Source organism: Gambusia affinis, linkage group LG02 (genome assembly GCF_019740435.1).
Source record: "Gambusia affinis linkage group LG02, SWU_Gaff_1.0, whole genome shotgun sequence".
In the NCBI taxonomy this organism is placed as follows: Eukaryota; Metazoa; Chordata; class Actinopteri; order Cyprinodontiformes; family Poeciliidae; genus Gambusia; species Gambusia affinis.
This window is the reverse complement of record NC_057869.1, coordinates 16,971,945-16,992,309: the sequence shown is the minus strand read 5'-3', so window position 1 is coordinate 16,992,309 and position 20,365 is coordinate 16,971,945. Positions and strand designations below refer to the sequence as shown.

Genomic DNA, 20,365 nt, shown 5'->3' with positions numbered 1-20,365 from the left:
TGCTTCACACTTGTTTGTTTTACACGTGTTATTCATAACAATTAGACAGTTTCTCATACGTATTTTTATATTAATTTATGAGAATAAATAACATGCCAAATCAGTTTTTGCCTAGGAAAGTTGAACTACATACGATCACTTTGCTTAAATCCTAAGGATTTTCAAGATTTGATTTTTGAGACAGTTAGTGGCCCCATCTGATGATCTTTTACTAAACATTTTTGAACGCGCACCTGTTATGTGGCGGCTGATGAACTACTTGAGATTATTTTTATACTCCGCCTTCATGCTGCCCCGCTTGGCTCGCCGGTGGATAATTGGTGCAGATGACACCAAGTTCCATTAATGCAAAAAATAAAAAAAAGTGCCCTAATTTGTTCATAATTGTACATAATTAAATGCAATTTTATTATAGTGTATTGCCTGTATTATTATTTGTAATATTATTATTGTGTGTCAGTGCTTCTGAGGGGGAACATTTTGGTTCGCGTTTACTCCAGCCGGACCTAATTCTGGTGACACCATCCGCTAAGTAGCTACTAGAAAACAACGGAGTTGATGTTTTCTGCTCGTTATTTTATTTTTTTCACCAAGCCAAACTAACTTGAGAGGAAGTTACCTTCTGAATTCAAAATGTCTCGGGGTTCCATTGAGATCCCTTTACGGGACACCGATGAGGTAAACAGAAATATTTTATGTGTGTTTTGTTGCAGATGTTTCTAGGTGAACCCTGCTGTGATGTTAGCAGTTGATGCTAACTGAAGCTACATTTAACTCAGCTGTCCCGGAAGCTCGGCTTTAAATAATGTGATGTGTTTACGTTAAATTTAGAAATTTGTAACATAATCTGAATTTAAACAATTTACAGTCATGTACAACTAATATTAGAAAAGATGATCAGATGGACAAATTGATGTCTGTTTAGTTTTTTTTTTTACCAGCCTATGTCTCATTTATTGTGTTGCTTGTTAAAGATTTAGTTGTTAAATTTGTTGCTAGTGAATAAATATACCTAAGTAGGAAGAATTGCCTTAATTAATCAGAGTTGATTAGAAACGTTGTAATCTTTAATGCCAAACTCAGAGGAAACAGCATCACAACTTAAACAAACTGTGTTGTGCAGGTTATTGAGCTCGACTTCGACCAGCTGCCAGAGGGAGATGAGGTTATCAGCATCTTGAAGCAGGAACACACACAGCTGCACATCTGGATCGCTTTGGCGGTAAGTCACTTCTGTAACCTTAAATTATTACTTTATTTCCAAACATCATGTGGAAAGACAATGATTACATTGTCATGTAAAGACAATGATTAATGTAATCATTGTCTTGTAAAGACAATGATTACATTGTCTTTACATTGATGATGTAAATGATGATTTACAATGATTAGAATAAAACATGTGAAGCAGCTTGAAATTGGATATTGTTTTTGTGTGTTTTTTTTAGTTGGAGTACTACAAGCAAGGCAAAACAGAGGACTTTGTCAAGCTTTTAGAGGCAGCGCGTATCGATGGAAACCTGGACTACAGAGACCATGAGAAAGACCAGATGACCTGCTTGGACACGTTAGCAGCTTATTATGTCCAGCAGGCTCGTAAAGAGAAAAACAAAGATGCTAAGAAGGAGCTCATCACGCAGGCTACTCTGCTGTACACCATGGCAGATAAGATCATTATGTACGATCAGGTAGGAGAGATTTAGCGCAGAGCTGCTGTAGCACTGGTATTTTTATGTTTGAAGGTAATATAACGCGTCGTTATCTCAATCAGAACCATTTGTTGGGGCGAGCCTGTTTCTGCCTGCTGGAAGGAGACAAGATGGACCAGGCTGATGCTCAGTTCCACTTTGTGCTCAACCAGTCCACCAATAACATCCCTGCTTTGCTTGGTAAGTTATGTGACAATGTGGAAATTGATCACGACTCCTGTGAGTAATGAGTAAAAAATATGAACACTCATTTTATTCAATAGGTAAGGCCTGCATCTCATTCAATAAGAAGGACTACAAGGGAGCACTGGCGTACTATAAAAAGGCTTTACGAACAAACCCTGGCTGCCCAGGTAAACAAGCTGCATCATCACTCCTCCCACAGAAACATTACATTTCAGAATATAAAACCTCTGTTGCTGCTGCAGCTTCATCAGTCTGGATTTGTTTCCTAACTAAGAAGTTAGTACAATGATGTGTTTGTACTAAGATAGGAAACTTTGTCTTTTAATGCATTTACAAGCTTGGCTAAACATAGTCTAACACTGCAAGACAACAACTCTATCATGTAATTTGGCTTAATTTATTCTGGGGAGAAACCCACTTTATTAGGACTAATTGTTTTAGTATTAATAATTAGAACTCTCTACCTGCTTCTAGGGATTCAGAAAAAAAACCATGTTATAAATGTTTCCTGAGTTTTGAGTTTTCCTCTCTCTGTTTAGCTGAAGTAAGACTGGGGATGGGTCACTGCTTCGTCAAGCTCAATAAACTGGAAAAGGCCCGTTTGGCGTTCGGTCGAGCCCTGGAGCTGAACTCTAAGTGTGTGGGAGCGCTGGTTGGTTTGGCCGTTTTAGAGCTCAACAACAAAGATTCCGAGTCTATTAAGAACGGAGTGCAGCTCCTGTCGCGGGCTTACACCATCGACCCCAGCAACCCCATGGTGCTCAACCACCTCGCCAACCACTTCTTTTTCAAAAAGGTATTTTAGCTGCTGGGTTTTTCTGCACAAACCTCAGTCTGCATTGTTCAGCTGACCATCGTGCTTCTCTGTCTGCAGGACTACAGTAAGGTCCAGCATCTCGCCCTGCACGCTTTCCACAACACAGAAGTCGAGGCCATGCAGGCTGAGAGCTGCTATCAGTTGGCGCGTTCATTTCATGTGCAGGTAAGGCTGCCATCCACAACCGTCTTACAGATTTGACTTGTTCTGAGTCTTCAGTTTTTAAAATGTCTCTATCTGTTTTTACTTTTCTTTAGGAGGACTATGACCAGGCCTTTCAGTATTACTACCAGGCTACTCAGTTCGCCTCTTCCACCTTCGTGCTGCCTTTCTTTGGTTTGGGACAGATGTATGTGTATCGTAGAGACAAGGAAAATGCTGCTCAGTGCTTTGAAAAGGTTTTGAAGGCCTACCCCAACAACTACGAAACAATGAAAATCCTGGGATCCCTCTACGCAACGTCCGACGATCAGGAAAAGAGAGACGTTGCAAAAGTAGGTCTTCATCACAACCCGGTTTTTCTCTTCCCTGGTTAAAAATGATGGGTGCCAGGTATTTAAAGCGGCTCGTTTTTGTTTGTTAGGGCCACTTGAAGAAGGTGACGGAGCAGTACCCAGATGATGTGGAGGCGTGGATCGAGCTGGCTCAGATCTTGGAGCAGACCGACATCCAGGGGGCGTTGTCGGCTTACGGCACGGCCACTCGCATCCTCCAGGAGAAGGTGCAGGCCGATGTTCCCCCCGAGATCCTCAACAACCTGGGGGCTCTGCACTTCAGGCTCGGCAACCTCGGGGAAGCTAAGGTAGCAGACTGCTGTTGCTCTTAACCCAGCAAAAAAGACTCATTTATATATTAAACTTCAGTGGCCTCCAGAACTCTTATATTTCTCCCCCCCATCCCAAACAGAAATATTTTCTAGCATCCCTGGACCGAGCTAAAGCTGAGGGCGAGCACGACGAGCATTACTACAACGCCATTTCTGTCACCACCTCCTACAACCTGGCCCGTTTGTACGAGGCCATGTGTGAGTTCCACGAAGCTGAGAAACTCTATAAAAACATCCTCAGGGAGCATCCGAACTACGTGGACTGTAAGAGCTCAACTTCATGTTATAAAGGGTGTTACACAAACAAGGACAGTGTCCTGTAATAAAGCACCGTGTTCATTTATCGCCCTGCAGGTTATTTGCGTCTCGGAGCGATGGCTCGTGACAAAGGGAACTTCTACGAAGCGTCCGACTGGTTTAAGGAGGCGCTGCAGATTAATCAGGTACAGACTGTTAGTTTGTGGCTGTAAAACCTTCTGTTGTGAAAACCCCGCCCTGGCCTGATCTGATGAGGTTTCTCTTTGGTGCAGGATCACCCAGACGCCTGGTCACTCATTGGAAATCTTCACTTGGCCAAGCAGGAATGGGGGCCGGGTCAGAAGAAGTTTGAGCGTATTCTGAAACAGCCGTCCACTCAGAACGACACGTACTCCATGCTGGCTCTGGGGAACGTGTGGCTGCAGACTCTGCACCAGCCCACCAGAGACAGAGAAAAGGTACCGACAGAGTTTGTGTTTATCCAACAAAGAAATGAATGAAAGGGTGTAGAGCAGCTGCAAAGTGTTGTCCTTTAACTAGAAGGTTTTATCTTTGTTTCTTTCTTGACAGCCTACTATTATTCTGATTAAGAAGTTTTTTCCTCCTATTCTTAAAGTGGACAGAGATGAAAAAGATATTATGTCATTAATAATATCTTGTGAATATATTGAATGTGAATTTAGGAAAATTCACATTTCTCTTTATACAAAAAGACAAATCTTATGGAACTTGCTCTTGTTTTTAGCTCCTATTTTATTTGCTCAGTCAAATGTATTAATTACTTGTATTGTTACTGTGTTTGTAACTCTTTTGTTTTTATTAAAACAAGTCTCCCTTGTAAATGAGATCCTGAATCTTAAGACAACCTGTATAAAAAAAAAAAGGTTAAATAAAATAAATTAAAAATAAATTTGCTTTAATTCAGAAAAAGTCATGTGATGGACAAAAACATTTACACGTTTACCATTTGCTGTCATTTTTTAAACGACTTGCATTATTACTAATTTGAATCTGTTTCTTCTGGTTTCAAAGCCAAATAATATTTTTCCTTCACTGGCTGTGACTGGTGACCAGAAGCTCCCATATTAGCATGTAAACCCACTGATTTTTATTTGCCGCAGATAAAATTCAAATTTCATCTTTGCAGGAAAAGAGACACCAGGATCGAGCTTTGGCAATCTACAAACAAGTCCTGCGAAATGACGCCAAAAATCTTTACGCCGCTAACGGCATCGGTAATTTCATCCTTGTGTGTTTTTGTTAGTTATTTAGCACTCCTTCCCCTGTGCTTCTAAACACGAAGCTGTCTCTCCAGGGGCCGTCCTCGCTCACAAAGGTTATTTCCGAGAGGCGCGCGACGTGTTTGCCCAGGTGAGAGAGGCCACGGCAGAAATCAGCGACGTGTGGCTGAACCTGGCTCACATCTACGTGGAGCAGAAGCAGTACATCAGTGCCGTCCAGATGGTAAGAGGCTTCCTAATCCTTACCGTTTTTTTCTCCATACAGGTATAACTCAGTTTATCCTCCTCTCTGCCTCACAGTATGAAAACTGCTTGAAGAAGTTTTACAAATACCAGAACACAGAGGTGCTGCTATATCTTGCAAGAGCTCTCTTCAAATGTGGGAAACTCCAGGAGTGTAAGCAGATGCTGCTGAAGGTAACATAGACGAGCTGCCCTTTTTTTTTTCTTTTTTTGTACCTGAAAGCATCAGATAAGCATGACCTGACTGTGATGTGTGTGTGGCCCAAAAGGCTCGCCATGTGGCGCCCAGTGACACGGTGCTGATGTTCAACGTGGCTCTGGTGCTTCAGAGACTCGCCACTCTAGTGCTGAAAGATGAGAAGAGCAATTTAAAGGCTGTGCTCAGTGCTGTGAAGGAGCTCGAACTGGCGCACAGGTACTTTTGCGATTTCTTTTCTCCATCCCTTAGACCGTCTCTCGGGAAGCTCAGCGAGAGGAATTGTTGAGTTTCATCTTCTTCCATCTCCTTCTCCTCACACAGATATTTCAGCTACCTGAGCAAAGCTGGAGACAAGATGAGGTTCGACCTGGCTCTTGCTGCGTCCGAGGCCAGGTAAGACCGACTCCATGAGCCAGTTCAGACCTGGAGCTGGCATCCGGCCTGCGTTATCAGATCTCAGTAATGTGCTCTGTTTGGAAGTCATCCGACAGCCAAACAGAGCACATTATTGAGCTGGCTGTCACCTGAACAACAGACAATCAGAGGTTTTACATCTCAACTATATTACCTTAGGCTCAAATTCACATAAGGCTGAAACTAGCTTAATTTTGCAAATAGTTAGCATTACAGAAAAATATATGTGAATAAAATGAGGAGTTACTTAAGAGCTTGTTGTAACGACAAGTTACTAACTAGATGAGGATTTTTATCCTGTAAAACCCCCAACTTTCCTCTGAACATAAGAAAAAAGGGTGAACATTATAAGAGGTGCACCAATAAATCGACCCAGATCTCCTCATTTTGGGCGATCTCATCCACATCGACAAAGGTCTGAAAATCAGCCACTGCCTCCTGAAAGACTGACTGACTAACTTACATTTTTACGTCTTGTTTTTTTGGGGGTTTTTTAATTTTGAGAAATTAGAAAAAATAGAAATTAGCCAGAAGCTCATCAAGTACAGCAGGGATTTACTGCCTGACATTCAGCTGTTCCCACAAACCAGCTGGAAAAAAATCTGCTTATGTAAAAAATCTTTTCTGTCATCTTATCCTCCACCTGCTCCTTCAGTTAAATGACAGGATTTGGAAAGAAGCAGATTTCAATGCTACTCTTGGTCGCTACTGTGTAAAAAGGCATGAAGGTTTGGTAACTGTGGTGCTAAACAATTCAATTGCATGCAGAAGCCAGAACCAACTTAGTACAAGTTATGGTAGTTAAGTGAATTCAGATAAGACTTAAATTGCCTTTCTTTTTTTAAAATCCACTGAACTAGCAGAAACCCTGTATATGCAACCACATATTTTAATAAAACAATCGTTTCTGGACCCTGATGATTTCCTTCCTAATTTGTTTTCCCTGTCGGTGATCCCAAGGCTTAAATTTTACAGCTCCAGTCCTAACATCAGCGTATTGGGATAATTATGTCTCCTTTTATTACATGCATGGGTCTTATTCTTAATACTGTTGTGTTGTGGGATTGCAGGCAGTGCTCTGACCTGCTGAGTCAGGCTCAGTACCATGTGGCCAGAGCCAGAAAGCAGGACGAAGAGGAGAAGGAACTTCGTGCCAAACAGGAGCAAGAGAGGGACCTGCTGCGCCAGCAGATGTTAAAAGAACAGGTACCGTCTGAAAACACCCGTTGCTTTCGTTTTCTTTGTATTTTCAGTGACTGATTAGCTTGTTTGCTCTGACTAACATTTAGGAAGAACGGCAAAAAAGAGAGGCAGAGGAGCAGAAGAAGCTCCTGGAGCAGAGAGCTTTGTTTGTGGAGAAGACCAGGAACTTGCTCACGTTTGTGGAAGGACCAAAAGAAGCGACCAAAGAGAAGAAGAAGGGAGGAGGAGGAGGAGGAGGAGGTGGAGGGCGTGTAAGTGTTTCTCAGCACACGACTCCAAACAGCATATTAAAATATCGCCATTTGTTGTGGCCGGGCGCTTTGAACTCATTTTTCCATCTCTTCAGCGTAAGAAAGGCGGCGATGCGGATGACTTTGTCAATGACGATTCGGACGAGGACCTTCCAGTGAAAAAAAAGAAGAGGAGAAAGAGCAGCGGGAGCGAGCAAGAGGATGGCGAGGACGGAGATAAGAAGAAAAAGAAGAGGAGAAGGTGGGTCTGCTATGTGTAGCTATATTTTCTGTTGCACGTTAAGGTGGATAAGTGGAATAAACTGTATTCTTGCCTTTCAGACCTGCGAAAGGAGGAGACGACAGCGATGATGAGGAAGGAGCATCTCGGCCCAAAAAGCAGCGCAAACCCAAGGAAGGACGCAAGAAGATCGAGAAGGTGCTTTTGTTTTTCATCGCCAGTATAATTGGAAGAAAAGCCTGGTTAATGTAGAAAAACCAGCCATGAATTCATATTTAATTGAACATAAAGTTACTGAGAACTGTGCAGGAGTGTTTGATGTTGAGATCTTTGCCATTTCAGCCCCAGCCTGAGCGAATGCCACAGTCTCTCAAAGGGAAGATCAAGTCCAAGGCCATCATCTCTTCCTCTGAATCCTCCTCAGATGAGGACGGACTGAAAATAGCTGAAGACAGGTGAGCGCCTGCAGCGGCAGTGAAAGAAACTGCAAGATGAGTCAACGAAATGTTCATAAGTGCATCTCGATCCAACAGAACCCGGGACAGCGGCTCGGGGTCTGAGGACGAAGGCGGTCACAGGAAGCGCATAGCATCCGACAGCGAATCAGACGGCGGGAGGAATCGCTCCGGCAGCGAGGCGGGAAGCCCTCGCCGCTCCGTTGGCTCAGACGACGAGTCTGGCAGCGACCGACCAGTGAAGAAGAGGAGGGTGCAGCGGCAGTCCGACTCGGAGCAGTCGGACAACGAGAGCAAGAGGAGCCAGTCGGGATCGGACGAGGAATCGAGAGCCGCCTCGCCCGCGGCCGCTTCGGACAGAGGCTCCGAGGCCGGATCAGACAACGAAGGGTCGCCACGGCGCTCCGACAACGGTTCAGAACAGGAGGCGTCAAATAACGATGACAGCGATTAGGTCGCTCAGATTTAATTAAATGCTGAGGAACATTTTTGTTAAACATGGATTCAGTTTGTGTCGTTTAGCTTTCAGTGCGTTTTCAATGTCTTACTTGCTACAAAACTTTTCCTTTGAAGATCCTTTTTTTTGTTAAAAATTGAGATTAAAACTGAAGTTGAAGTGATATTTTAACCCGAGTGGGAAGTTGCTCCCATGAAATTAAAGACAACTCTTTTCCCACGGCGACTCTGAAAACCAAACTTGGCGTCAATCTAGAAGTAAGGATGATTTGCCACTTCACTTTTCTTGCTGTGCAGTGAGAAACCGCCCCAAATTTGACCTTTGGGGGTCAAATTGTAAATAAAACCTACAAAACATTAAAATGAGTATCTTGAAACCACATGCTTCTTTGTTCTGATTATCACAGAGTGAAAAATTGAGGCAAAGAATTAAACAGTCCAACTTTATTCAAGATTGATCTTTAGTTGTACACTGAACTTCGAGCACTTATTACATTTAAAGGCGCAGGTGTACACAGACAGCATATCCTCAATTTCATGATAAAAAGACCCTTTAAAAATATTGCAAACAGATGTCATTTTTACAAGTGGTTAACAGCTGCAGCGTAGTTACGTCTGCTCTAGCTGTACAAATGTCAAATCAGGACATTCAAGTATAGTCAGACACTTTAGAGGTATATCTAGACGAACTGATAAATTAAAAAGGCCACACCGATTCATTCTAGGAAAGAAACGTTTCATACATTAAAAAGATCTTGATTTTATTCAGCTAAATGTGAAGAGATCATAATGTGCAAGTAAGCCTGACCACGACTGTTCATTATAGATTAAGATATCCTTTAGAAAATTTAAGCTAAATAAGGCCCTTAATTATTAAACTGAAGCAAATCAAGAATTTCACTATTGCAACAACTCATGATGTTAAGCAAAGTGCATCAAAAATCTGGATTATAAATGCAGATGAAAACAAGGAAAAATCTTGGTCTTTGTAAACAGTTTAAGGAAGTTGCACTCGTTACTCCGACTAGAAACAAAAGGGTAACAGAGCAGGTCAAGCGATACGTTTTCCTTAATTCACTGCCTACTCCTCTGATCCCAAGATGACTGAAATGCGCCAGAAAAGAAGGGACAAGATAAGGGAAAAAAAAAAAGATTTAAGTCGTTGCTCTCTAATAACACATGGCTTTGGCTGCTCTCCCTCAGTAATCTTCCTCCTCCGACTCTTCCTCTTCAGCCGTCTCCAGCCAGGTCAGCCATTGGTTCACCTGCGTCAAAAAGGAAAACATCAGTGGTCTATAAAAATAAAAAATATATATTCTAAATGAATCGAGTGACAAGTTCTGGTTCAATTACCTGAAATAAAGCTTTCCCCTTTCCAGGATACTCCTCAGTGATATCTTCTTTCCATGAGAGGAAGGCTTCTTCTTCGACTATTTCCATGTCGTAAAGGTTCACGAAGTAGCGCAGCAACATGCCTAAAGCACGGCGACAAAGGATTACAGAAAAAGCCTCAAGCAGCAACATTGAATCACTTTGGAGAAAACTAAAAATCAAACACACACCTTTGGGGAAACTCTTGGTGTTACAGTGGACTTGCAGGGCATACAGCGCACTGACTTGCAGGTTAATGTGATCATGGAGGAACTTCTGCAGGACGGGCTTGAAGGAGAGCAGCAGTTGCTTCTCCTCGTCCAGCTGCTCCTTGCTGGGCGCTGCGAGCTGCTCCTCATCGTCGTCTGGGTTGATCTCATAAGCGATGTACTGCAGAAGACTGGCAGAAAAGGCAAAACCCATCAACTTGAGCTCTTAAAGAACGCCATTTTATCAGCAGAAGCTTTGTCCCTTACCTGGTCACAAGGATGTTGACAAAGCCCTTATCGGTGTGAAGTCTGGGTGAGATGTTGTCTTTGATCCACTTGTAGATGGACTGTGGTGACGGATCCACTTTGATCTGCTTCAGCAGCTCCTTCTCCAGTTTCATCAGTGGGAACAGAAAGCCAAGACCTTTGCCCTCTAAAATTTCCAACATCCTGTCCTTGTTCTGGTCAATTTCTAATAAAAAAAATAAAATAAATAAAACAAATTGTCAGCTAGGGAAAAAAATTACTTCAACTGTACATGCAAACTGAAAGAGCGTACCAGGTAGCATCTTCTGCATGTTGACCTTGCTCTGCTGGAAAAGGTCGCCCAGCCAGTCTTTGTCCTTCAGTTTGACCATCTGCTGCAGGCACAGCAGGAAGAGGGGGAAGTGGGTACCATTCTCCAGCTGATGAGCCAAGTCGTCAATGCTGACCAGATCGGCGATGACAGCTCGAGCAGCAAACTGGGCCAGGTAGGATTTCACCAGAGGGATTTCTTCCTCGATCTTAGGGCTCTGGTCCAGAACACGCAAGAAGGCCTGCAAAGAAATCCAAGAAAGTTTGGGTTAATTGATATTCAGCTGAACGATCGAGCATTTTCCGTTTATCAGAGGACACTCACAGGCAGAAGGCTTTCACGGCTGATGACTCCCTCTGTGGAGAGAGCATGGATCAGTTTGCTCGCATTTTCCTTGTCTTCGTCGGACCGCTCGAGTGTGAACATGATCATCTTGTTCAGCATCTCAGATAAGAAGTAATTAGGCGCTTTCATTTCCTTTGCAGCGCTTACAGCCTCCTCGATGTCTTTCCCATTCAGATAGTTTGTCATGAGCGTATCCTAAAAAGACAAAGACAAGTTTTATTGAATGACGCAACACTTTACAGGAAGGAAGTCGAGCTGAAACCATGAGAAACTCACTGTCATTTTGTGCAACTCTTCCTTAGTCGGTGGAGCCTTTTTGTTGGACTTTGCTGGCTTTTCCTGGATTGGAGGAGGATTACTTTTGAGGCCAAGCTGTAAAAAAATAAAATAAATTTAAAGTCCACCTTCCAATCCTTGAAGCACCATGGAAGCTTTATTTAAACAAAGGGAGGTTACCTGTCCGATTGGAGAACCAGTTTGAGGCATCAACGTCATCTGTGGCTGCAGCTTTGGCACTTGGTTTTTATTCATGATGAAGGACTGAGCCGGCCTCAGACTGATCTACAAGACAAACACAAAGTGGTATAAACTTAACTCACAGCTGAAATTTTTTTGATTTTCTTGCCATCACAAGAGTCAGTACCTCATCAACATTGAGCTTTCCTTTCTTGCTGAACCTTGGACCCACATCCTTCGACTGTACTTGTGCTGAGTGATTCTGTTTATGGCTGAAAACTGGTGAATTCTGCCCCTTTTAAAAAAAAACAACAACAAAAAAACAATGAAAATAGTTTTAATTCAAGTGCTAAACACTGCGAGTGAGAATTAAACAAGGAAAGCCATGATTCTTACCTGATTTGGCTTTGTGAATGGCTTACTTCCTGGTTCAAACTGAGGCTGGTGTGAAGCGTTGCCATTTCCCACATGGCCATTGAACAGTGGGCTTGCACGATGACGACTCATAGTGGGGGAGTAATGGTCTTGAATCACTCCTGGACCAGTTCCAATGCCAATCCCTGTTCGAAGACAGACATTCAACTTTGCCGTCTGATATTTTAATGACTCTAGGAAGGAGTAAAACTTCTAGCAGGGTAAAAAATGGCCAACATACCAGGCAGTTGTCCAAACATGTCAGCGAGCCCACCGAGAGGCTCCCTTTCAACTCTCCTTGATGGCAGGAAGGAGTTATGGTCTGTGAAGAAGTCATTCCTCATCACATCATTGGATGGTGGAATGAACACACCCAAATCCTAAAAAGCAAAAAATTATCTCTAGTGAGTTAAAAAACTATTTATTTTTTAAAAAGTCGCCAAGCTAATTACTGAAGCGCTGTCTAACCTTTACGGCATCCTGGCGAACTTGGTGAATGGTTTTTGGCCCGTTGTCCACATAAGCTTTGCGAGGAGCCCAGTTGTTTTCTCGCAGCTCCACCATGTTCTGCAACAGGAAGCGAATCCTTGCTGGCAAATCCTTGTTGTTCATTAAGGATTGCATGCGTCCAAAGTACTGATCAATCAGGGACTGCAAAGAGAAATTGAAGAGTTTTCAATACATCAGACCAGCCAACAGTTGTCATTGTCAGGCCCAGTTAAGTCTACACACCTTAGCCTTTGCATGATCAATTTTAGGTCCCACAGTTTTCATTATTTGACAGAGGCATTCCAAATCTTCACCCATATCCTTAAGATGGACTCTCTTCTTCTTCTCCAAAAGCTTAAAACATTTGTAAGAGCACAAGTTAAGATTCCTTACACAATCTGATTATTACAAAAACATGCTCCACATTAAAACTTACTGTTTTAATACATCGGTGAAGAATGGATTCGTGGATAAGATTGAGTTTGCCAAGTTCACCGATGAATTTGATGTTACCCAGCATCTTGATCTTTGCAATAGCGCGCTGCTCCTCCTCTTCAGAGGTGAGCGGGTTGTCATGTTTGTCAAAGACTACACACAAAAAAATATTTTTTTAGATGGAAAGAATGAGTTTTTAATAATATACATATTTTAAAAATACAGTAAGATTTAATCACCATCAACATTCCTGGCACGGTTTTCAAATTCATCTTGAAGTTTAGAGATCAGAAGCCTTCTAAAGGTCTGCAAACAAGAAAAGAAAAATATAAGTTGACTCCAACACATCTAACAGCCTACAAATATAAATACTGCTTAAAACCTACAGTATTTTGCTTTTGAGTTGCTTGACTTTCTGCTGATGGGCCTTCAAAGTTTGGTGCATCCTCTGCCAGGCGAAGACATAGTTGTGCATATAGCTGGCTGTACTTGGGTTCTTCAAGGGCCTTGTCAACAATCTTAAGACCATAAATGCAACATATTACACATCACTGGTTCAGTATGTCCACAAATAAAAATATGTACAAGGATAAAGGACACTCACCAACAAGACGACTCCTTTTAGGACAACTTTTGAATCCAAACCCACATTGAGGAGCTCCAGGCACAGTTTGTCAAACTTTTCAGGGGTCAGCTTATTAAGTATGCTGAGAAACAAAATGTATTCATTAAAAAAGGCAAAAACATAAAGATATACTTGGAGCCAAGAAACTTTCAAACAACTTTGAAAGTACAAGTGTTAACTTACCCTCTTACTTTCCTGAAGATTGCATCATCTTGTCCTTTCTCGTTGGAGGAATTGACATCTCGTCTAGTGTTTCGTGAAGGAATCCATCTCTGAACGCCAGGACCTGGGGTTTTCCCCAGGAACTCGCTGTTACCAAAAAATAAAAAACAAAACAACAACAAACAAAAAAAAAAAAACATGGTGAGTACAACAATGCAAACAGAACAATGTCTAAGAATTTTATTTTTGATGCACAGCCTGAAACTCATGTCTATGTGTCTAATGTTTGTAACAGATTTTAGAGAAAGATTCCCATTTCCTGGCATGATATGAAAGGAATGCTACTTATGTGGAAAAAAACAAAAAACAAAACATGTAAATGTTTCAATACTACTTTAATTTTTGATCTGAATCTAAACAAAATAACTTATGGGTGTTAAGTAAATGGAAAACTCACCCGTTGCAGACAGTCTTGGGATAGTGCTGAGGTGCACCCCCACCTCCTCCCCCTACACTGTAAAACAAAGGGGAAAAAATGCATTTTAACATCACATAAAGGCTGGTTTTATGTCCTTTATGGGTTGAGCAGCAGAGAATCAGGATAAGCAAGTGTGATGTAATGTTAATGCCGAGTACCTGAAACGAGAAGGTCCCCCTGGTGCGACGACACTCTCCACTTTGGCGGCTTGGCAAAGAATTTTAGTAAAGAATTGAGCAAAGTGTAGGGGCTGGAAAAACGACCTGGAGGCAGACAGAAAAAAAACTGCTAAACAAAGAGCCAAAAAGATAAGATAAGCGATCACACTCGGATTCATTTAGTTTGTTACAACCAAGAACAGAATTTTTTTTCCTTTTTACGAACAATTTAAACCGATTCTAACCGAGAAGTGGAGAATATGAACGTCAACACGTGTCGGAGGCTGTAGGGAAGCTAGCATGCTAACTTAGCACGAAAGTGGAACAAAACAAGACCATGGCGTAAAGTCATCCTATTTCTTCTCGGTATAAAAGATCACGTCATCGTTACCCAAGCCATAAACCCTCAGCAATACTGGCTTACGTTGATAAAAATAAAACATTTTACTCGATCCATGTAGATCAGTTCACTTTTACCAAATCACGAAAAGCAGGAAACGCTTTCAGCAACTTCCACAGAAACTTAATATAACCGAAGGAACGATTATCAAAATCTACGTTAACTTGTGTCATTGCCGACGCATTTTGGAAATGACACGCTCCGAAAATGAGTTGTTTGACCTTCTTGTGTTCTTTAAACAACATGCGATTATCTAGATATTATTAGAGGACTCGGTTTTAGCGCTTTCAAATCGGATGTTTTATTTTCACAAAACCTATTTGAGGAGTTGGCCAACATACCTAAACCCTTAATTTTACAACCATTTGCTTTGTTATACGCTGTAAACATATTTCTGAACAAGAATTAGCTCAAAAGGGAAAGGGGAAAATTCCCATCAGCTGGTTTTATGAGGTCTTTGTTCTAACACCGGAAGTCCAGGCAGCGACATTTTGAGGAGGGATGAGAGGTGGGGGATTCTCGAAGCTACACCAGAGCTAATGGCTAAAAGGCCAACAACCATCTTCCGGTATCAACTATGTATTTTAGATTAAACGAACAAGATCTCATTATACATGTAAGTTTAAGCTAATTAAGGAGATAGGGTGACGTTTTCTCACTCTTCCGTGAACTACATAACCTCGACTAACTTCCTTCTCGAGGCGTCGGCTAGCTAACGTAAAGCCAAGCAAGGAAAACAGACAGAACTTACCTTTACTAAAGGAACGTCAGCGTAAGTGTTGTCTGGTTGACCAAAAGATAGAAAATAAAGACAAATTAAAAACAAGTATTCAAAAAAAAAATGTCGTGCCACCAGTCGGTTTCGTAATGTAATAATCGGGAAACCAACAAGCTCAGATGAGACTACAGGGAACTGCTGACTGCTGCTGTACGTCACGCGGAGGATGCTTTTTGTATGGCACGCTACCTGAAACGTCATCGTCCCGAGCGACGTCACGTTCAGTAATGTCTTGAACATTTCGCAACACTTTCCTTCTTCAGATTTTGTCTTATCAGTCTTCGGGTTTCCTCCACAAATATTAGAATAAAGCAACAGTTTCTGGTGAACAATGCAAAAATAGTAAAAATATTGTTGTTCTTACTGTTCCAATTTACATAGGTGCGTCTTCGCTAGACTGCTGTCTGTAACAGGATGTACAAAAATAAACAAACACAACAAAGGTGAAGCATTCAGCCGATTCCAAATGCTACAGAAGCGAGGAAAGATCATATTTATCTAAACTCAGAAGAACAAGCAAGAAAATCTTTGTTTGGGCCATTATTTATTTGCGGTGATGTGGCTTTTTCAGATTGTTGTAGTTTCTGTATAACAGTTTGTACGATTTCAAAATTGCAAGATAAAGCCCATTGTTGGTTGGGTTGCAGAGCTGAACATGTGTTTTGCCCATGAAAAAATATCCCAAGTCACCTGCCAATTGTGAATAAATCATAATTTATTGTAATTAATGTTTGAAGCTGAAGAAACAACACCCTGTGCAAATTTAACAATTTACTTATTTGACAAACAGGGGCCTTAGTGTTGCACATGAGAACCATACACAACCACAGCAGCATTTTACCTCCTCCTCAGCCTGGTCTCAGGCTTGATCACACACTGCTGTGGGATGACATCCTCTGTTCCACCCATCTTTTGTCAAACTTTAGCAAATATTTTTAAGAATACAGCCTATGTTTTTAGCTTCCTGCCAGTCAAATAGGTGCCTTTTCTATACAACTGTGGCAGCATATAAGGGAAACTAAACCAACTTTCCATTTTTATAAGATTTACATATTTTTTTGCTTTAAAGAAATAATAAACTAAAAACTAATTTTGTTACCTTTTGAGATTATTTTAGTTTTAGGTCTTCTTATTGCCACTATTAAATTTATAATAAAACATATAGTTCTAACATAAATCTATGTTCAATTAAAGAACTCAGTTCTGTAGTTTCCTAATAGACAACATTGTACTCAGTGCTTGTGTTTCTTGGAATTTCTAAAGATAGATAGCCTTAGGTTTTAGGCACTTTGACTGTTTACTGTTTCTTCTTGAGGCAGACAGTCTACTGGCAGTAAATGTTTCTTTTGATAAAGTTCATAGAGAAAACTGCTTCAACTTTTTCTGTAGTGATGTTCTTAGTCTTCAGGAGTGCATGGACACTTTTCAATTGCTCTATCTGCTATTTTCTTTGCTCTCCGTTTATGTATTATTTAAAAGTTTTGCCATTTACTATGTTTCTTTTCATTCTTTGCTTTCTTGTAGACTGTACACCCTGTTGTGCTCACAACACACATCCAGTCAAATCACATGGCTGCTCATCCTCAGCTATGTTTTTCTAGAACTTTCTCCCTGTTTCATCTCTGTTTTTTGCCCCATGCTTGCTCAGGATGCTAGATAGCTGTGAGAAGACTCAATGCAATATGCTGGCCTCTTTGAATCAATTTCTCTTTATCCGACCTAATATCACTGTACTGCATTGTAATATGACGGGCAGAACCGGTTTGGAAGTGTATTTGAATTTGTTCTTGACTGTACAATTCTGAATTTCATTGGATGGAAAACAGTTTGACTGAATGTTTTTGGCCTGTTTTGGATTTTGTAGAGGGTTCTCTTATTTAAACTTCACATAATTTAAGTCAGATAAATACACTAACTGATTTTCTGTCAAATTCATAAGTAGTTCCTTATTTTATTTTTAAAAATGGTAATGGTCCAAATAAAGTCAATCACGAGATTTCGCTACTTGTGCACACTTTTAAGAGACAACATTTTAATTTAAAAATAAATCACAAGGAACATTTTCTGTACTCATTTATTGTCTTCTAAATGTTTTGCATACCTTTAATGAAAAAGAACTGACAATGTGATTTTACTTGCCAAAAATAATTGATGGTATTCTGTTTAAATTTATTGTATTATATTAATTTCTTCACTTAAAGGATTTCCATATGTCTGTTATTGCATCAGCATTTTCAGTTCTTATTAATTACTGTTTTGTTTGCCTTCTTTATGCATTAGTTCTTAAATGTGCAGCTGGATAAATATTTTTATCCAGCTGCACTGGATAAAGATTGGAAACTGGAAATATGATTTTGGCTCTAAGGTTGAAGAGGCATGCCTGCACAAACTGTTGTAAAATGTTTTTAGAATATGAACTAAACACATTTGCAACTAGCTTCACTAGTTGCAAAAGTTATTTTTAGAATTAAGAAATGTATACTTATGTTTTGTTGTTTCTGCTTTTTTAAGTGTCTAACTTTAGACCATCCTCCCCACAACAGCATAAAAACATTTTGAAATTCTGTCCCTTTGATTTGGCACACCACCCCTTTGAAAGCGTTGTAGTCATAGGCTTTATAAACTATGTTTGAAACAGAATGTACAAACGTTGTTATTTTTTAAGGATTTTTATGTGTCCTATAGAATAAATTTGATCTATAAGACTATAACCCCAGACTCCCTTTCCTTCACTAGAGCTTTCTATAAAAGCTTCACACACTGTCAGATTAAAACAGTCTTCTGCCAGTTATCTGTTTTATGAGTATGATTTGTTTCTCTGTGGACTAGAAGTATAGATTCATAATACCTCCAATGGATTGTGTGTTTTATTGGGTGAATTATTATTGTTCACATAAATCTGGCAGGATGAGTCGTGTCTTGCCAGTGGGGCGAGATTAGACTGGCTCAGGTTACTCTCTGCTGCAAGAACTACTATAAGAGCACATTAATCTTTGCTGCTGCCATGACAAAAAGCACAGTTAAGAAATAACTAATATATTAATGTTAAATAATATACATTTTTTTGTTGGCTGGTTACTGTTAGACAATAATTAGCCATCAGGGTGAGCTGGTGCGTTGACTCATGATGTGGGTTGACCTGCATGTCTAGTCTGTCTGCCAGGTTTGCATTACCAGTGTGTTTCCATGTATAATACCCACAAGCACAAACAGAGCTGGAATTATGTCTTTCTCATGGTTAGAGCAGTGCTTTCAAACCTGTTTACTTTGAAGTTGTCTTTTTTGTTCCCCGTTGTCTCATATTTCTGTCTATGGGTTGACATCTATGTGAATGTTTTAGTATTTCTGCTTTCACAGAGTCACCTGTCCATGTTATTAACACATTAATAAAATCCAGCTGACAGGAAGTGATTAAAAAGCCTGTTGGAGATTTATTTATTCAGCTGTGTTGTACCTAGCTGTGCTTCCTGAAACAGGTATCACTGTGTCTTTTTCCAGGTATTCACAGTGACGCTCACTCATTATGGGCTGCATCGCTCACAGAGACGCATGTCTCAGCGTGTTTATTTGATCATTTTCCTCTACCAGCCAAAAATTCATTCAACGTCTGTCTTCACATTCTCTGTTTGATTTTTTTTTCACCCCTGCAGAGCTTCAATCATTCATCAAAAGCCAAATGGAGCCAGTTGTCTCACAGTAAACAGTCCAAGTTAATTAAGCCCACTGTGCCAGTAAAAGATAACAACATAGTTTTGCTCTCCAGAAAAACTCCTGCTCCTGTCAGAGCCTCTGTGATTATTAGTTAACATATTACTGGTTTAGATTGATTCTCTTTGATCTGAGTTTCACTTTTGTACTGATGTGGTTTAAATCTTGTTTGAACTTTTGATAAAATGTAAACAGATGCATCATTAACTGAGCTGATACTGTATCTTCATGCAACAAACTAGATAAGTAAATAAATAATATCTTTACTTAAAAAAATTACAGATCTGAATGTTTATCTTCTACATTATCGTCTACATTAGATATACATGAGATGATCTATGTTGTACCTCATAAAACAGATACATGTCAAATAAAAAATAAATCTCATGTTGTGTTTTTGATTTGGACAGACCCAGAGAAGTTAAATTAATTCTGTATATACAAACCTATTGCACAAGAAAACCTAAATGAAAATAAAATTAGATAAAGTTTACCTTACATAATTCAGTTATATATTCATTTAACGTCTGCACGTTTAAAATACCAAGAGAAATTCAAGTTTCTTTATGGTTTGCAAAACAGCAAAATAAAATATAGTGTGAAAGTTTAAAGCTTAAAATACAACAAACAGGAGGATATGAGCAATAAAAAAAAACAAAAACAAAAACAGTAACAATCATTTTCATATTCAACTCCAGTCAAAAGCCAAAGAAGAAAATTAGTCTGTAACAGAGAGTGAAATGTCATCTTCCAGAGTTTTCCATTATTCACAATGAATCTTAACTTTTTGTTACTTTCTGCTCTCAGGCTGTGAAGAACATTCTACCAGTGAGCGGTGAAACCCTGAAGGATGAGATGAAACTTGTTCCAGCTCTTTGAAGCCCGTGCAGGATGTTTTCTTTGTTTCCTTCTCACAAGTCTAGACTCAACAAGTCCCAGATTTCTTACATCTTGAACTATCATTCATAAGTAATGTAGGATAAATGACAAATTCACTGCCAGGAAATGTACCTCTAAGAAATGTTTTTATTTGAACATAATGTTTTGATGTTTTGCTAAATTAAACATAAAAAAACAGGTGATATATATAATATCAATGCTAATTAATGCTTTTTATGTTAGACAATAGTTTTGTCTTGAAATTCTGACACCCATAATTAGCTGTAAAATACTGCAAATGTAAGAGAGCTAGGTAAAATTACTGTACTAAATTTTAAAATCATATTGTAGACCACACTTTTTTCTGAAACATCAATGCAAGGTTATTTATCATACCTTGCAT

General features: G+C 40.1%; 2 protein-coding genes across 2 annotated transcripts; one reads left to right on the top strand and one right to left on the bottom strand.

Annotated features, from left to right (window-relative positions):
- Positions 1-497: 497 nt before the first annotated feature.
- ctr9 (CTR9 homolog, Paf1/RNA polymerase II complex component) lies at positions 498-9,746 on the top strand. The gene is made up of 23 exons (XM_044142099.1): positions 498-678; positions 1,124-1,222; positions 1,449-1,688; positions 1,772-1,889; positions 1,973-2,062; positions 2,435-2,691; positions 2,770-2,877; positions 2,970-3,206; positions 3,296-3,514; positions 3,619-3,802; positions 3,893-3,981; positions 4,069-4,254; positions 4,944-5,031; positions 5,112-5,260; positions 5,338-5,454; positions 5,550-5,695; positions 5,801-5,872; positions 6,964-7,099; positions 7,183-7,347; positions 7,443-7,588; positions 7,669-7,765; positions 7,910-8,022; positions 8,101-9,746. Exons 1-23 carry the CDS (start codon positions 634-636, stop codon positions 8,474-8,476), a joined length of 3,477 nt encoding a protein of 1,158 aa, XP_043998034.1. The 5' UTR covers positions 498-633; the 3' UTR covers positions 8,477-9,746.
- eif4g2a (eukaryotic translation initiation factor 4, gamma 2a) lies at positions 8,908-15,531 on the bottom strand. Its single transcript, XM_044142112.1, has 21 exons — positions 15,349-15,531; positions 14,198-14,302; positions 14,019-14,075; positions 13,583-13,708; positions 13,379-13,481; positions 13,161-13,292; positions 13,014-13,080; positions 12,776-12,927; positions 12,583-12,693; positions 12,319-12,501; positions 12,092-12,230; positions 11,833-11,996; positions 11,624-11,731; positions 11,437-11,541; positions 11,257-11,352; positions 10,960-11,175; positions 10,618-10,876; positions 10,326-10,530; positions 10,041-10,249; positions 9,832-9,953; positions 8,908-9,743 (listed from the first exon to the last, which is right to left on the bottom strand). Exons 8-21 carry the CDS (start codon positions 12,857-12,859, stop codon positions 9,678-9,680), a joined length of 2,067 nt encoding a protein of 688 aa, XP_043998047.1. The 5' UTR covers positions 12,860-12,927; positions 13,014-13,080; positions 13,161-13,292; positions 13,379-13,481; positions 13,583-13,708; positions 14,019-14,075; positions 14,198-14,302; positions 15,349-15,531; the 3' UTR covers positions 8,908-9,677.
- Between the last annotated feature and the right edge of the window lie 4,834 nt (positions 15,532-20,365).

What these genes read in the sequence shown, in the direction of transcription:
- eif4g2a (XM_044142112.1), bottom strand. Translation starts at nt 12,859, where the DNA reads ATGCTGGGTAACATCAAATTCATCGGTGAACTTGGCAAACTCAATCTT. An exon ending in TTCGCCAGGATGCCGTAAAG is followed by an intron (nt 12,231 to 12,318) that starts GTTAGACAGCGC and finishes TTTGCTTTTTAG; the next exon opens with GATTTGGGTGTGTTCATTCC. An exon ending in CTGGTTCTCCAATCGGACAG is followed by an intron (nt 11,353 to 11,436) that starts GTAACCTCCCTT and finishes ATTTTTTTACAG; the next exon opens with CTTGGCCTCAAAAGTAATCC.
- ctr9 (XM_044142099.1), top strand. Translation starts at nt 634, where the DNA reads ATGTCTCGGGGTTCCATTGAGATCCCTTTACGGGACACCGATGAG. An exon ending in CTTTACGGGACACCGATGAG is followed by an intron (nt 679 to 1,123) that starts GTAAACAGAAAT and finishes TGTGTTGTGCAG; the next exon opens with GTTATTGAGCTCGACTTCGA. An exon ending in ACCACTTCTTTTTCAAAAAG is followed by an intron (nt 2,692 to 2,769) that starts GTATTTTAGCTG and finishes CTCTGTCTGCAG; the next exon opens with GACTACAGTAAGGTCCAGCA.